The sequence below is a fragment of the Heptranchias perlo genome, chromosome 30 (assembly GCF_035084215.1).
Source record: "Heptranchias perlo isolate sHepPer1 chromosome 30, sHepPer1.hap1, whole genome shotgun sequence".
In the NCBI taxonomy this organism is placed as follows: Eukaryota; Metazoa; Chordata; class Chondrichthyes; order Hexanchiformes; family Hexanchidae; genus Heptranchias; species Heptranchias perlo.
In genome coordinates this window covers 30,873,759-30,887,498 of record NC_090354.1, presented here as the reverse complement: position 1 = coordinate 30,887,498, position 13,740 = coordinate 30,873,759, and the positions used below count along the sequence as shown (strand labels likewise).

Below are 13,740 nucleotides of genomic sequence, written 5' to 3'. Positions count from 1 at the left end.
CTAGGCCGTTCAGGGGTGATGTCAGGAAGCACTTTTTCACACAAAGGGGTGTGGAAATCTGGAACACTCTCCCCAAAAAAGCTGTTGAGGCTGGGGGTCAATTGAAAATTTAAAAATTGAGATTGATAGATTTTTGTTAAGCAAGGGTATTAAGGGTTACGGAACCAAGGCGGGTAAATGGAGTTAAGATACAGATCAGCCATGATCTAATTCAATGGCGGAACAGGCTCGAGGGGCAGAATGGCCTCCCCCTCTTCTTATATTCCTACAAGTCGGAGATATGAGCAGCACCGTGGAGCCACACTTACTCCTGCTGCATCTGGGTCCTCAAATTCCTCCTGGTTCTCATCCTGGTCCTCCACTTCCACAGTGGCCTCTTCCTCGTCGTCCTGCACGGTGGTGACTTTCTGTGGGACCTCCTGGGGAACGTCGTCGCTCGCGTCTTCAAACTCCGCAAAGTCATTGTCATCGTACTCGATGATGTCGTCAGTGTCGTCAAAGTCGTCGAACTTGCCGAGAGCGAGCCCGCAGCCCAGCAAGAGGAGTGCAAACAGGAGGTACAACTTCATGATGCCTCAGCCTGGAAGAAAACAAAGGTTCAGAACAGAAGGAACAAGCAATGCGTGGAATGCAGTGGGGGCTTGTACGAGTGGATCAGAAGCCTGCTAGTGAAACCGCCATCTGATCCATTTCATCTTTGGTTAGGAACATAGGAACAGGCCATTCAGCCCCTCAAGCCTGTCCGGCCATTCAATTAGATCATGGCTGATCAGTATCTGAAAACCATCTACCTGCCTTGGTTCCGTAACCCTTAATACCCTTGCCTAACAAAAATCTATCAATCTCAATTTTAAAATTTTCAATTGACCCACGGCCTCAACAGCTTTTTGGGGAACAGAGTTCCAGATTTCTAAATCTGTGCTGCATCCCCTCCGAGGCCAATATATCCTTCCTGAGTTGTGGTGCCCAGAACTGAACACAATGCTCCAGATGGGGTCTGACCAGAGCTTTATACAACTGTAGAATAACTTCCACCCTTTTGTATTCCAGCCCAGTCAGTGTAATGCTAAAGTATTAATGCCCTCAACAGGAGCAGCAGTTGGGTTACTGTAACTGGCCTCTCAATGCCTTTGAGCTGGGGAGAAAGTTAGCCAGGGTTCCCAGTCCTGATCACTATCCAGTGACTGCTGCTGGAAAGTAGATGCCAGGTGAGGACAGAGTCGGGCACTGCGGTGATACCCCCATAGTCAAATAGCCCAACAACATTCGTCGCCCAGGCTCACATATGAAGGTACTTGGGGAATTGTTCCACAGCCGAGTGCTGCACAAGAGGGCAGTGGGGGAGTGTGAGGAAGAAAAAGGAAATTAGAAACATACAGTACTGTACAATAACTACTGATGTGAGCTGAAAGCTGGGTTTGCAGAGGTAACCCCTGTCCCCCAACACATGAAATTTAAAATCCTGGTCTTCAAATCCTTCCACAGCCTCACCCTGCCCCATCAGTGCAACCTCCTCCAGCCTCCCGCACACTTCAGTCTCTGGATTTTAACCTTCTGCGCACCCCTTCCTCCCTTGGTGACCGAACCTTCTGTTGTAGTGATCAGTGTGGCCTGGTTCGCAGAGACTCGGCTCTGCAATCTGCTACTGCATGCAAGGCAGTCACTTTTCAGACAAACATCTCAAGGCTACACAGGGGGCTGTTAATATGGAAGACAGACAACAACTTGCATTTTTATAGCGCCTTTGATGTAGTAAAACGTCCAAAGGCACTTTACAGGAGCAATTATCAAACAAAATTTGACACCGAGTCACATAATGAGATATTAGGACAAGTGACCAAAAGCTTAGTCAAAGAGGTAGGTTTGAAGGAGCATCTTAAAGCAGGAGAGAAGTAGAGGCGAGGAGAGGTAGAGAGAGAATTCCAGAACTTAGGGCCTAGACAGCTGAAGGCACGGCCGCCAATGCTGGGCCGATGGAAATCGGGGATACGCAAGAGGCCAGAATTGGAGGAGCACGGAGATCTCAGAGGGTTGTAGGGAGGGGCGAGGTTACACAGCCAGGGAGGGGCGAGGCCACGAAAACAAGGATGAGAATTTTAAAATCTAGGCGTTGCCGGACAGGGAGCCAATGTAGGTCAGTGAGCACAGGGGTGATGGGTGAACGGGACTTGGTGCGAGTTAGGATACCGGCAGCAGAGTTTTGGATGAGTTCTAGTTTACGGAGGGTGCAAGGTGGGAGGCCAGCCAGGAGAGCATTGTCAGAGTCAAGTCTAGAGGTAACAAAGACATGGATGAGGGTTTCAGCAGCAGATGAGCTGTGGCGGGGCGGAGACGGACGATGTTAGAGGTACAGAAGGTACATCACAAAACTCGCACCAGGAAGGAAATTAAAGCAAAGCACATGCTCATATGAAAAACCAACCGAAGAATTAAAAACTTCTCAGTGAATGTTACCATCTCCATTAGCAAAGTTAACTTTGAACACTGAAATTAAGAATTAGCAATCAATTCTCAGAGGCATGATAACAGGGATGAGGGACTTCAGTTATGTGCAGAGACTGGAGAAGCTGGAGTTGTTCTCCTTAGAGCAGAGAAGGTTAAGGGAGATTTAATAGAGGTGTTCAATATCATGAGGGGTTTTGATAGAGTAAATAAGGAGAAACTGTTTCCACTAGGAGGAGGGTCAGTAACCAGAGGACACAGATTTAAAATAATTGGTAAAGAAGCCAGAGGAGAAATAAGGAGATTTTTTTTTAATGCAGTGAGTCATGATGATCTGGAATGCACTGCCTGAAAGGGCGGTGGAAGCAGATTCAATAGTAACTTTCAAAAGGGAATTGGATAAATACTTGAAAAGGAAAATGTTGTAGGACTATGGGGAAGAGCAGGAGAGTGGGACTAATTGGATAGCTTTTTCAAAGAGCCGGCACTGTCATGGTGGGCTGAATGGCCTCCTCCTGTGCTGTATGATTCTATGAACATGCTTAGTGGGTGGAGGACACATTAGGAAAACCTGTGGGACACAATGTTTAACTTGTGACTCGTGATAACTCAATCATGAGTTTGGGTTAATGTCACAAGTGGGATATAAATTCACATCCCACATGCCTTTGTAAATGTATAGTGTGCACACCACATGCTAAAAGCCAATAAGTAAAATGGCTGATGTAGTGGTTCACAGCAGTGGTTTGGTTCGAAGTAGAGCTGGAGGCTGTGTGGGATCAGGCTCATGCTCGAATGCAACTCCACAACAATCACTGCATTTAGCATCACCGACTCACGGACTAAAACCTGAAACTGATTGGCATAGCGTGAGCATGCGGTCGATGAGCTTCGTTCGTTAATTCAGCCACGTCCCCTCTTCCCAGTTCTCACCAGTCTTTGTTTGGTCTTTCCCTACCACAAAAGAGTGCTGCCTGTGAAGAGAGATTACACCGGAGGCCAGTCCATCACAGCTCAGACTCGCTCCAGGAATACTGACTGCTCTGCCTGGTCCCTTTCATCAGGAGCCAACAGCTGCTCACTTAATATGATGCAATGAGACACAGCAAAAAAAAACAGGGGGTTCCTGAGTCAGCACCAAGGCAGGCACTTCACAGCACGGCTCTGCACTCAGGATTCTCTTTCAGAAAAAACAAGCTGGAGGCATTTCCGAAAGCAATCGCCTCCCAGTAATTTGCACATTGTTTCAGTTGTATCCATTGCAAGGCAGAGAAGACAGTTGAGTTTTCAAGATAACAAATGCTACATTTAACTGCTGATGTCGTCACCAGTGTTCCACTGAAGCACAAATGACGACAATCCAAAATGCCAACACACTGCAACTGAGACAGCACGGCAACGAGAGACCATGTCCTACCAAACTTAGCTGACGCCTGAAACTTTGAGCTGTCTAACAGAGGGATGAAGTACTGTTAGTTGCTGGGGAGGGCACGTTCAGATAAATTTGGGTAGATTGATAAAAGAGTGCCACACAAGCACTTTAAAAGGCAATGGCTTAACTTGGATTCTGCCCACAACATATACCAATACACTGAAATAAATCTAGCGATACGCTGAACTGACAGCTGGCTGAATGTAGAAACAAATACTTTACATCACACACACAAAGACCCGGTACTGGAAAGAGTTTTGTTCCGATAGCTCAGACTCGAGTTCTCCAATGTTCTCCTGGCCAGCCTCCTGAGTTCCATCCGATATAAACTATTACTTGTCCAGAACACCACTATTGCCCTGTCACTCCTGTGCTGGTCAACATCATCTTCAAAGGGCTCAAGGCCTACCTCTCAACCATGAGTCACCTTTCTTAACTCCTCTCGAATCACTGTGAAGTGTCTGGGTTTACCTCTCGGACATACTTCAGGAAAGACACTACATAAATGCAAGATGTTGCTGTCCTTTTAACACCAAAACTTGGAGCTACTTTTTTGGGGTTTCATGCTAGATATTCTACTCGGGTTAATCGTCACCAACCACTCCCACAAGTGGACCTCACATCCCCAAGCACTGGAGCGTGTCCTTGCCAGCCCACTATGTAGGTAAACAACAGCGAGGCTGAGGTCCAACAGAGACCCCTTCCCACTGTACATTAGCTGACTGGAATGTACAACATGCAGCCTTCAGTACACCGATGGAACAGACACTATCAGACCAAGCTATGAGCCAACAGACAATTATTTAATACACAACAGTGCAAGTGGTACATTTACAGCAATTGCAAACTTTGCTATTCCCCTCGAAACATTAAACGCACAGGTGCTTCTCCGAGATCTCTCTCAACATACTTTGAAAAGGGATGTTCACCTCAACACGTGGCAAAACACTGCCACAGAACCACTGACTTAGGGCAATCTTTCTGCTAGATTCAGGCTGACTGATTTGAGATAAAATCAGCCACAGAAGTATCATTTACTAAAACAAAGCCCATTAACAAAGAACTTCATTTCTCTTAACTATACTAAATGGGTAGCCACTGTTTGTCAATTATACAAGGTGTTTGACGGTGGAGGGGTGGCTAATTTCATCGGTCTGTGCCACATGCTTTGAATAACAACCCAGACAGACCGCACCCCCCCACCACCCCAGGCTGGGACCCCCCCCCCCCCCCCCCCGACCACCCCAGGCTGGGTTCCCCACCCCGTACAAAGACAGTAATCGGTCCAAGCATAACAAGAACCACCAGAACTGTTCACGCATCAGCCTTGCTCGACTGTAATGGGAATTCCCTCCAGCTTGCAGAGAACAGCTAGCAATAACTGACCTTGATCTGCATGTGTACTGTGGCCAAAGAACCCACAAAAATGATTCATTTTTGTCACAGTTGGCATTATCTAATATCTGCTTCCTGACTTACCTTATCTTCCATTTTATTTTTTCCCAACCTTGGTGGTGTCCTGTATTATGGGCTTTGACCCTTAACCTTTGTGTTGTCCTGCATTATAGTCCTTGACCCTTACCCTTTCTGCTGCCCTGCACTATGGGCCTTGACCCTCACCTTTCTGCTGCCCTGCACTATGGGCCTTGACCCTCACCTTTCTGCTGCCCTGCACTATGGGCTTTGACCCTTCACCTCTGCTGCCCTGCATTATGGGCCTTGACCCTTCACCTTTCTGCTGCCCTGCACTATGGGCCTTGACCCTTCACCTTTCTGCTGCCCTGCACTATGGGCCTTGACCCTTCACCTTTGTGCTGCTTACATAAAAGACTAACAAGGTAGTTCTGTTCACTACCTAGATTTGGTTACAACAAATGTAAAGAATCTTACAACACCAGGTTATAGTCCAACAATTTTATTTGAAAATCACAAGCTTTCGGAGGCTTTCTCCTTCGTCAGGTGACGAAGGAGAAAGCCTAACGAAGGAGAAAGCCTCCGAAAGCTTGTGATTTTCAAATAAAATTGTTGGACTATAACCTGGTGTTGTAAGATTCTTTACATTTGTCTACCCCAGTCCATCACCGGCATCTCCACATCATGGTTACAACAAGGCAGTGCTACAATATAAATCAGCTACAAGGCACGCAAACTTAAGAGTGGAGTGATTCCCAATATTTTAATGGAGTGGGCAATGCCACCCCCTCACTCCGCCTATTCCCCTCCACCCCCCCCCCCACCCACCCCACCCCGGCTCAGATTGGATGTACGTTCAATCTGCTGAGAAAAATGGAATATTGCGAAGTTGCCACGTGAAGAGCAGATATCTCATTATCTAAAGCACTGTGACCTAAATCTGCCCATAATCGCCGGGAGCAGCCAGTACTAATCTGGAGAGCGGCAAGCAAAAACAAGCTTCACTGTTTAAAGGCGTCCACCACGGGATGTTAACAACTGACCAGTTGTACCCAACATCCAAGTAATCTATGTAATAAACTGGATAGCCAGGTGGTGAAGGATAGAATACTAGAGCCTGGTCTTCAGTTGCTTCCAAACCTATATTCACAGTGATCCACATTACATACACAACCTAGATAAGCTCTCTCATATATGGATACTTGTAAACAATTTTACAGCACCAAGTTATAGTCCAGCAATTTTATTTTAAATTCACAAGCTTTCGGAGGCTTCCTCCTTCGTCAGGTGAACGATGTGAAAATGAAATCCTCGAAATGAAATCGCATTTATAATTCACAGAACAATGCTTGGTGAGTACAGACAGTTTTTTCAACTGCCCGTTGCCAAGGCAATCAGTGTGCAGACAGACAGGTGTTACCTGCCAGGTCTCACAGAATATACAAATCACCAAAAAAAAAACAAACAAAAAAAAGAGATAGAGAGGTAGAAACATAGAAAAGACAGCAACTGACCCGTTATATTAAAAACAGATAACATTTGTTCGCTGGTGGGGTAACGTGTAGCGTGACATGAACCCAAGATCCCGGTTGAGGCCGTCCTCATGGGTGCGGAACTTGGCTATCAATTTCTGCTCGACGATTTTGCGTTGTCGTGTGTCTCGAAGGCCGCCTTGGAGTACGCTTACCCGAAGGTCGGTGGATGAATGTCCATGACTGCTGAAGTGTTCCCCGACTGGGAGGGAACCCTCCTGTTTGGCGATTGTTGCGCGGTGTCCGTTCATCCGTTGTCGCAGCGTCTGCATGGTCTCGCCAATGTACCATGCTCTGGGGCATCCTTTCCTGCAACGTATGAGGTAGACAACGTTGGCCGAGTCACAGGAGTATGAACCATGCACCTGGTGGGTGGTGTCCTCTCGTGTGATGGTGGTATCTGTGTCGATGATCTGGCATGTCTTGCAGAGGTTACCGTGGCAGGGTTGTGTGGTATCGTGGACGCTGTTCTCTTGAAAGCTAGGTAATTTGCTGCGAACGATGGTCTGTTTGAGGTTGGGTGGCTGTTTAAAGGCGAGTAGTGGAGGTGTGGGGATGGCCATAGCGAGGTGTTTGTCCTCATTGATGACATGTTGAAGGCTGCGGAGAACATGGCGTAGTTTCTCCGCTCCGGGGAAGTACTGGACGACAAAGGGTACTCTGTTGGTTGCGTCCCGTGTTAGTCTCCTGAGGAGGTCTATGCGATTTTTTGCTGTGGCCCGTCGGAACTGTCGATCGATGAGTCGAGCGTCATATCCCGTTCTTACTAGGGCGTCTTTCAGCGTCTGTAGGTGTCCATCGCGTTCCTCCTCGTCTGAGCAGACCCTGTGTATTCGCAGGGCCTGTCCATAGGGGATGGCCTCTTTGACGTGGTTAGGGTGGAAGCTGGAAAAGTGGAGCATCGTGAGGTTGTCCGTGGGCTTGCGGTAGAGTGAGGTGCTGAGGTGCCCGTCTTTGATGGAGATTCGTGTGTCCAAGAAAGAAACTGATTCTGAGGAGTAGTCCATGGTGAGCTTGATGGTGGGATGGAACTTGTTGATGTTATCGTGTAGTCTCTTTAGTGATTCCTTGCCGTGGGTCCATAGAAAGAAAATGTCGTCGATGTATCTGGTGTATAGTGTTGGTTGGAGGTCTTGTGCAGTGAAGAAGTCCTGCTCGAACTTGTGCATGAAAATGTTGGCGTATTGGGGTGCGAATTTGGTCCCCATGGCTGTTTCGTGTGTTTGGGTAAAGAACTGGTTATCGAAGGTGAAGACATTGTGATCCAGGATGAAGCGGATGAGTTGTAGGATGGCGTCCGGAGATTGGCTGTTGTTGGTGTTGAGTATTGATGCTGTCGCAGCGATGCCGTCATCGTGGGGGATACTGGTGTATAGTGCCGAGACGTCCATCGTGGTGAGAAGTGTTCCTGGTTCAACTGGTCCGTGGGTACTGAGTTTTTGTAGGAAGTCTGTAGTGTCGCGACAGAAGCTGGGGGTTCCCTGTACGATGGGTTTCAGGATGCCCTCGATGTATCCAGAGAGGTTCTCACACAGGGTTCCGTTGCCTGATACGATAGGACGTCCGGGTGTGTTGGCTTTGTGTATCTTTGGGAGGCAGTAGAAGTCTCCCACGTGGGATGGGAGTACGTGGGATGAGAGTGCGTAGGATGTTTTGAAGGTCTGGATCGAAGGTCTTGATCAGTTTGTTGAGCTGGTGGGTGTGTTCTTTGGTCGGATCTGCGGGTAACCGTCTGTAGTGTTCCTGGTTGTCCAGTTGTCGGTATGCTTCTTTGCAATAGTCCGTTCTGTTCTGTATGACTATGGCTCCTCCTTTGTCCGCTGGTTTGATGACGATGTTGCGGTTGGTCTTGAGAGCGTTGATGGCGTTGCGTATATTCTGTGAGACCTGGCAGGTAACACCTGTCTGTCTGCACACTGATTGCCTTGGCAACGGGCAGTTGAAAAAACTGTCTGTACTCACCAAGCATTGTTCTGTGAATTATAAATGCGATTTCATTTCGAGGATTTCATTTTCACATCGTTCACCTGACGAAGGAGGAAGCCTCCGAAAGCTTGTGAATTTAAAATAAAATTGCTGGACTATAACTTGGTGTTGTAAAATTGTTTACAATTGTCAACCCCAGTCCATCACTGGCATCTCCACATCATATATGGATACAAGAGAGTTCCCAATTGATTCCCAACACCTGAATATAATTAACACTAATTGATATAAATCACATGGATACAATTAACATTCTAGTCTCTCACTACGCCTGAGGTCAGGAACTCAATGTAGATGAACTCTTGACGTGCAAACCTGTGCAGCACAAAATAGCTCCCATTGGTTCAAGAGAAGAAATATGAAACCAAGGAGTGTGAATTCTCCAGCCCATACAGTAAGTGGTATATTTCATGAGCACTCCCACGACCAATGATGCTCTTCGCCCCAGAGTGCCAACTCTTGCTGGGATGCAGCTCCCCGTCTATCCTGATCTCCATAGGTTCCCACGTCTACAAATCCTTTTGCAGCTTTATTCCACCATAACTCTGCCCTTTACTACAGCCTTTTTCCAGCATACCCTCCTCTGACTTGAGCCTCCAATGCATCCCCTCCTCTGACTCGGGTCTCCAGTGCATCCCCCTCCTCTGCTCCTCCTGCTGTGGTCTCCAGTGCATTCCCCCTCCTCTGCTCCTCCAGCTGTGGTCTCCAGTGCATCCCCCTCCTCTGCTCCTCCAGCTGTGGTCTCCAGTGCATCCCCCTCCTCTGCTCCTCCAGCTGTGGTCTCCAGTGCATTCCCCCTCCTCTGCTCCTCCAGCTGTGGTCTCCAGTGCATTTCCCTCCTCTGCTCCTCCAGCTGTGGTCTCCAGTGCATCCCCCTCCTCTGCTCCTCCAGTCTACTATGCATTCCCCATCTGCTCTATCTACTGTGCACCCCTCCTTCCCTCCACTACCACTGGCAGACACTGCAGCTACCAGCCCCTTCCCCTGCACTCGAATTCTCTCCCTAATCCCACTGTCTTGCCATGTTACTCTCCTTCCGAGCCTCTGACCATGCCTTGGTCGCCTCACATAACGTCTATCCCTGCTGCGCCCTCTCATCACCTGTAAAGTGCCGTGGGACTTTCTTCAGAACAACGGTGCTTTAAAAATGTAGGATTTTGGATAGCAATAAAGAGAAGGACTCCCGGCTGATTTTAAGCTCCCCTTAGCCCAGAAAGGGGTTCTTTTTACTCTGGTCCATTATGATTTCCTTTCTGATATGGTAGGAGTAACAGACGAATACTCTACTGGACTTCATGGTAGGTTGAAGTAAATAAAAACGCAGATGTACATTAACTGCAACTCAACTATTGGATTGGTTGCACCAGCACTTTGTGGTACTAATAAGCTTGTACAAGGGGGTCTCCCATTTAAGACGGAGATAAGGAGAAATTTTTCCTTTCAGGGGGTCATGAGTCTGTGGAAGCCAGGTCATTGAATATTTTTAATACTTAGTTTGATAGATTCCTGATTAACAAGGGAGTCAAAGGTTATAGTTGTCGGCGGGAAAGTAGGGTTGAGGTCGCAATCAGATCAGCCATGATCTTATCAAATGGCAGAGCAAGCTCGAGGGGCCGAATGGCCTACTCCTGCTCTTAATTCGTATGTACAAGAATTCATCCACATAGGGAGTTCCTGATCCAAGTCAATGATGAGGTGTTGAGTGTGACTCTGTAGCCCAATTAGTACGACTGAGTTGTAAATTTTTCTTTGGGCTGGGTGTCCCAAACTTAGTTAGTGTTAATGGATCACCACTTACATTTAAAGTACCGAAGTTTTGTACCTTGTAAATCTATCAGCAACTGCGATTAGTAGCAGGTGGACATGGCTGATTGATCAGAACATATTCAGCTATCAAAGGAGCCATCACAACTCTACTCATTTGTAAAGAAAAGTTTTTGCATGCATGAGATAGACCAACTGAAAGCCAGATTGAGTTACTTTGACTTTCGCGAAAATACGGGCACTAAAACACACCAAAGGATCATCCCTGGAGTGAACGCAACATGGAACACAATGTCCCGTATATAACCCCCACAAGGTCATCTCAAAATCAGGCACAAACAGATCTCTTTACCGCACCCCCCCTCCGCTGGCCAGGAAGCTAGGCAAGAGGTTCTGCTTCCAGACTGCCCTCTACTACATTTCTGGGGATAGGCTGTCAACCTATATCTACTATAAGCCCACCGACTCCCACAGCTACCTTGATTACACTTGCTCTCACCCCACTTCTTGTAAGGACTCTAATTCCCTTCTCCCAGTTTCTCCGTCTCTGTCGCATCTATTCCAATACCACCTTCCACACCAGTGCTTCCGATATGTCTTCCTTTTTCCTCAACCGAGGATTCCCCTCCACTGTAGTCGACAGAGCCCTCGACCGTGTCCTATTTCCCGCACTTCTGCCCTCACCCCTTCCCCTCCCTCCCAGAACCACGATAGGGTCCCCCTTGTCCTCACCTTCCACCCCACCATAGAAAAGATACAGCACAGAAGGGGGCCATTCGGCCCATCGTGTCCGCGCCGGCTCGAAGAACAACCCGATGCCCATTCTAATCCCACCTTCCAGCACCCGGTCCGTAGCCCTGCAGCTTACAGCACTTTAGGTGCAGGTCCAGGTACTTTTTAAAAGAGTTGAGGGTCCCTGCCTCTACCACCAATTCGGGCAGTGAATTCTATACACCCACCACCCTCTGGGTAAAGAAGTTTTTCCTCATGTCCCCTCTAATCCTTCCGCCAATCAGCTTAAATCTACGTCCTCCACATTCAACGTATCATCCTTCACCATCTCCAGCACGATCCCACCACCAAACACATCTTCCCCTCCCCTTTCAGCATTCTGAAGACACCCTGGTCCACTCTTCCATCACCCCCAACACTCGCTCCCCTCTCCACGGCACTTTCCCGTGCAAGCGCAGGAGATGCAACACCTGCTCTTTCACCTCCTCCCTTCCCACCATCCAGGACCCCAAAGACTCCTTCCAGGTGAAACAGCAGTTTATTTGCACTTTTCAATTTAGTTTACTGTATCCGCTGCACACAATGCGGTCTCCTCTACATAGGGAAGACCAAACGCAGATTGGGTGATCACTTTGCTGAACACCTCCGCTCTGTCCGCAAGCGTGACCCTGACCTGCCGGTTGCTTGCCATTTTAATTCTCCGTCCCACTCTGACCTCGGCCTCTTACACTGTTCCAATGAAGCTCAACGGAAGGTTGAGGAACAGCACCTCATCTTTACAACCTTCTGGACTTAACATTGATTTCAATAACTTCAGATCATAATCACTGCTCCCAATTTTTCCGACAGCAGGTGCTGGTAATGATTCTGATGTTGCCATTTACAGCTCCTCTAGACCCATCTTTTGTTTCTTTACTTGTCCCATTACCTCTCACCTTGCCTTGCACCATCATCCCTTTTGTCATTTAATCACTCCACCCTATTAGACCTTCCCTTTTGTTCTTTCCTCCCCTGGCTCTGTACTTGCTTAAAAATTGTTTAATCTTCAACTTCTCCCAGTTCTGACAAAGGGTCATCAACCCGAAACGTTATTTGTTTCTTTCTCCGCAGATGCTGCCTGACTTGCTGAACATTTGCAGCATTTTCTGTTTTTACTACAGTTCTATAGTTGGCCACTCCAAGATTGCATTAAGTTTTTCCTAATGTCGATTAACAAACGATGTAACAATGTCATGATGTTGTTTTAATGAGACACAGTGACAACCGATGAACCTGAGCTAGAAGCACTTGCTCCACAGACAGTGAGGAAGTGAATGGCCCCCTACTTCGCACATCGCCTGGTGCTGGGAAAATGCGGGACCCGCTACAGGTGGAAGAAGCCATGTCCCTCCACAATGCATGGGAGCATCATCTTACCCCAAACAGCTGCACTGTAAACCCTACTCTCTCTCCCCCAATAAACATTCAACATAAAGTCAATCATTATTGGCTCCACAGCTATGGATTTATTAACAATGACAGTAAAATCAATACCTAACAGTTGGAGAGTGAGTGGGGCATTAAAGGGTATGGGGAGTGAGATTAGACTGGGTGGGACATTAAAGGGTATGGGGAGTGAGGAGAGTGGGATTAGACTGGGTGGGATATTAAAGGGTATGGGGAGTTATTTCCTTTTATTCATTCATGGGATGTGTGCATCGCTGGCAAGGCCAGCATTTATTGCCCATCCCTAATTGCCCTTGAGAAGGTGGTGGTGAGCCGCCTTCTTGAACCACTGCAGTCTGCATGGTGAAGGTTCTCCCACAGTGCTGTTAGGTAGGAAGTTTTAGGATTTTGACCCAGCGACGATGAAGGAACGGCGATATATTTCCAAGTCGGGATGGTGTGTGACCTGGAGGGGAACGTGCAGGTGGTGTTGTTCCCATGTGCCTGCTGCCCTTATCCTTCTAGGTGGTAGAGGTCGCGGGTTTGGGAGGTGCTGTTGAAGAAGCCTTGGCGAGTTGCTGCAGTGCATCCTGTGGATGGTACACACTGCAGCCACTGTGCGCCGGCAGTAAAGGGAGTGACTGTTTAGGGTGGTGGATGGGGTACCAATCAATCGGGCTGCTTTGTCCTGGATGGTGTCGAGCTTCTTGAGTGTTGTTGGAGCTGCACTCATCCAAGCAAGCGGAGAGTATTCATCACACTCCTGACTTGAGCCTTGTAGATGGCTTTGGGGAGTCAGGAGGTGAGTCACTCACTGCAGAATACCCAGCCCTTGTAGCCACAGTATTTATGTGGCTGGTCCATGGTCAATGGTGACCCCCAGGATGTTGATGGTGGGGGATTCGGCGATGGTAATGCCGTTGAATGTCATGGGGAGGTGGTTAGACTCTCTCATGTTGGAGATGGTCATTGCCTGGCACTTATAGAAGGAGAGTAGGATTAGACTGGGTGGGA

At 47.9% G+C, this 13,740-nt stretch overlaps 1 protein-coding gene across 1 annotated transcript in view; it reads right to left on the bottom strand.

Moving 5' to 3' along the window:
* Positions 1-13,740, bottom strand: part of ccdc47 (coiled-coil domain containing 47) — a 62,454-nt gene that overhangs the window by 30,669 nt on the left and 18,045 nt on the right. Inside the window, exon 2 of the mRNA XM_067969272.1 lies at positions 309-580. Coding sequence (XP_067825373.1) covers positions 309-569 — 261 coding nt within the window. The 5' untranslated portion in view covers positions 570-580. The remainder of the gene's footprint in view (positions 1-308; positions 581-13,740) is intronic.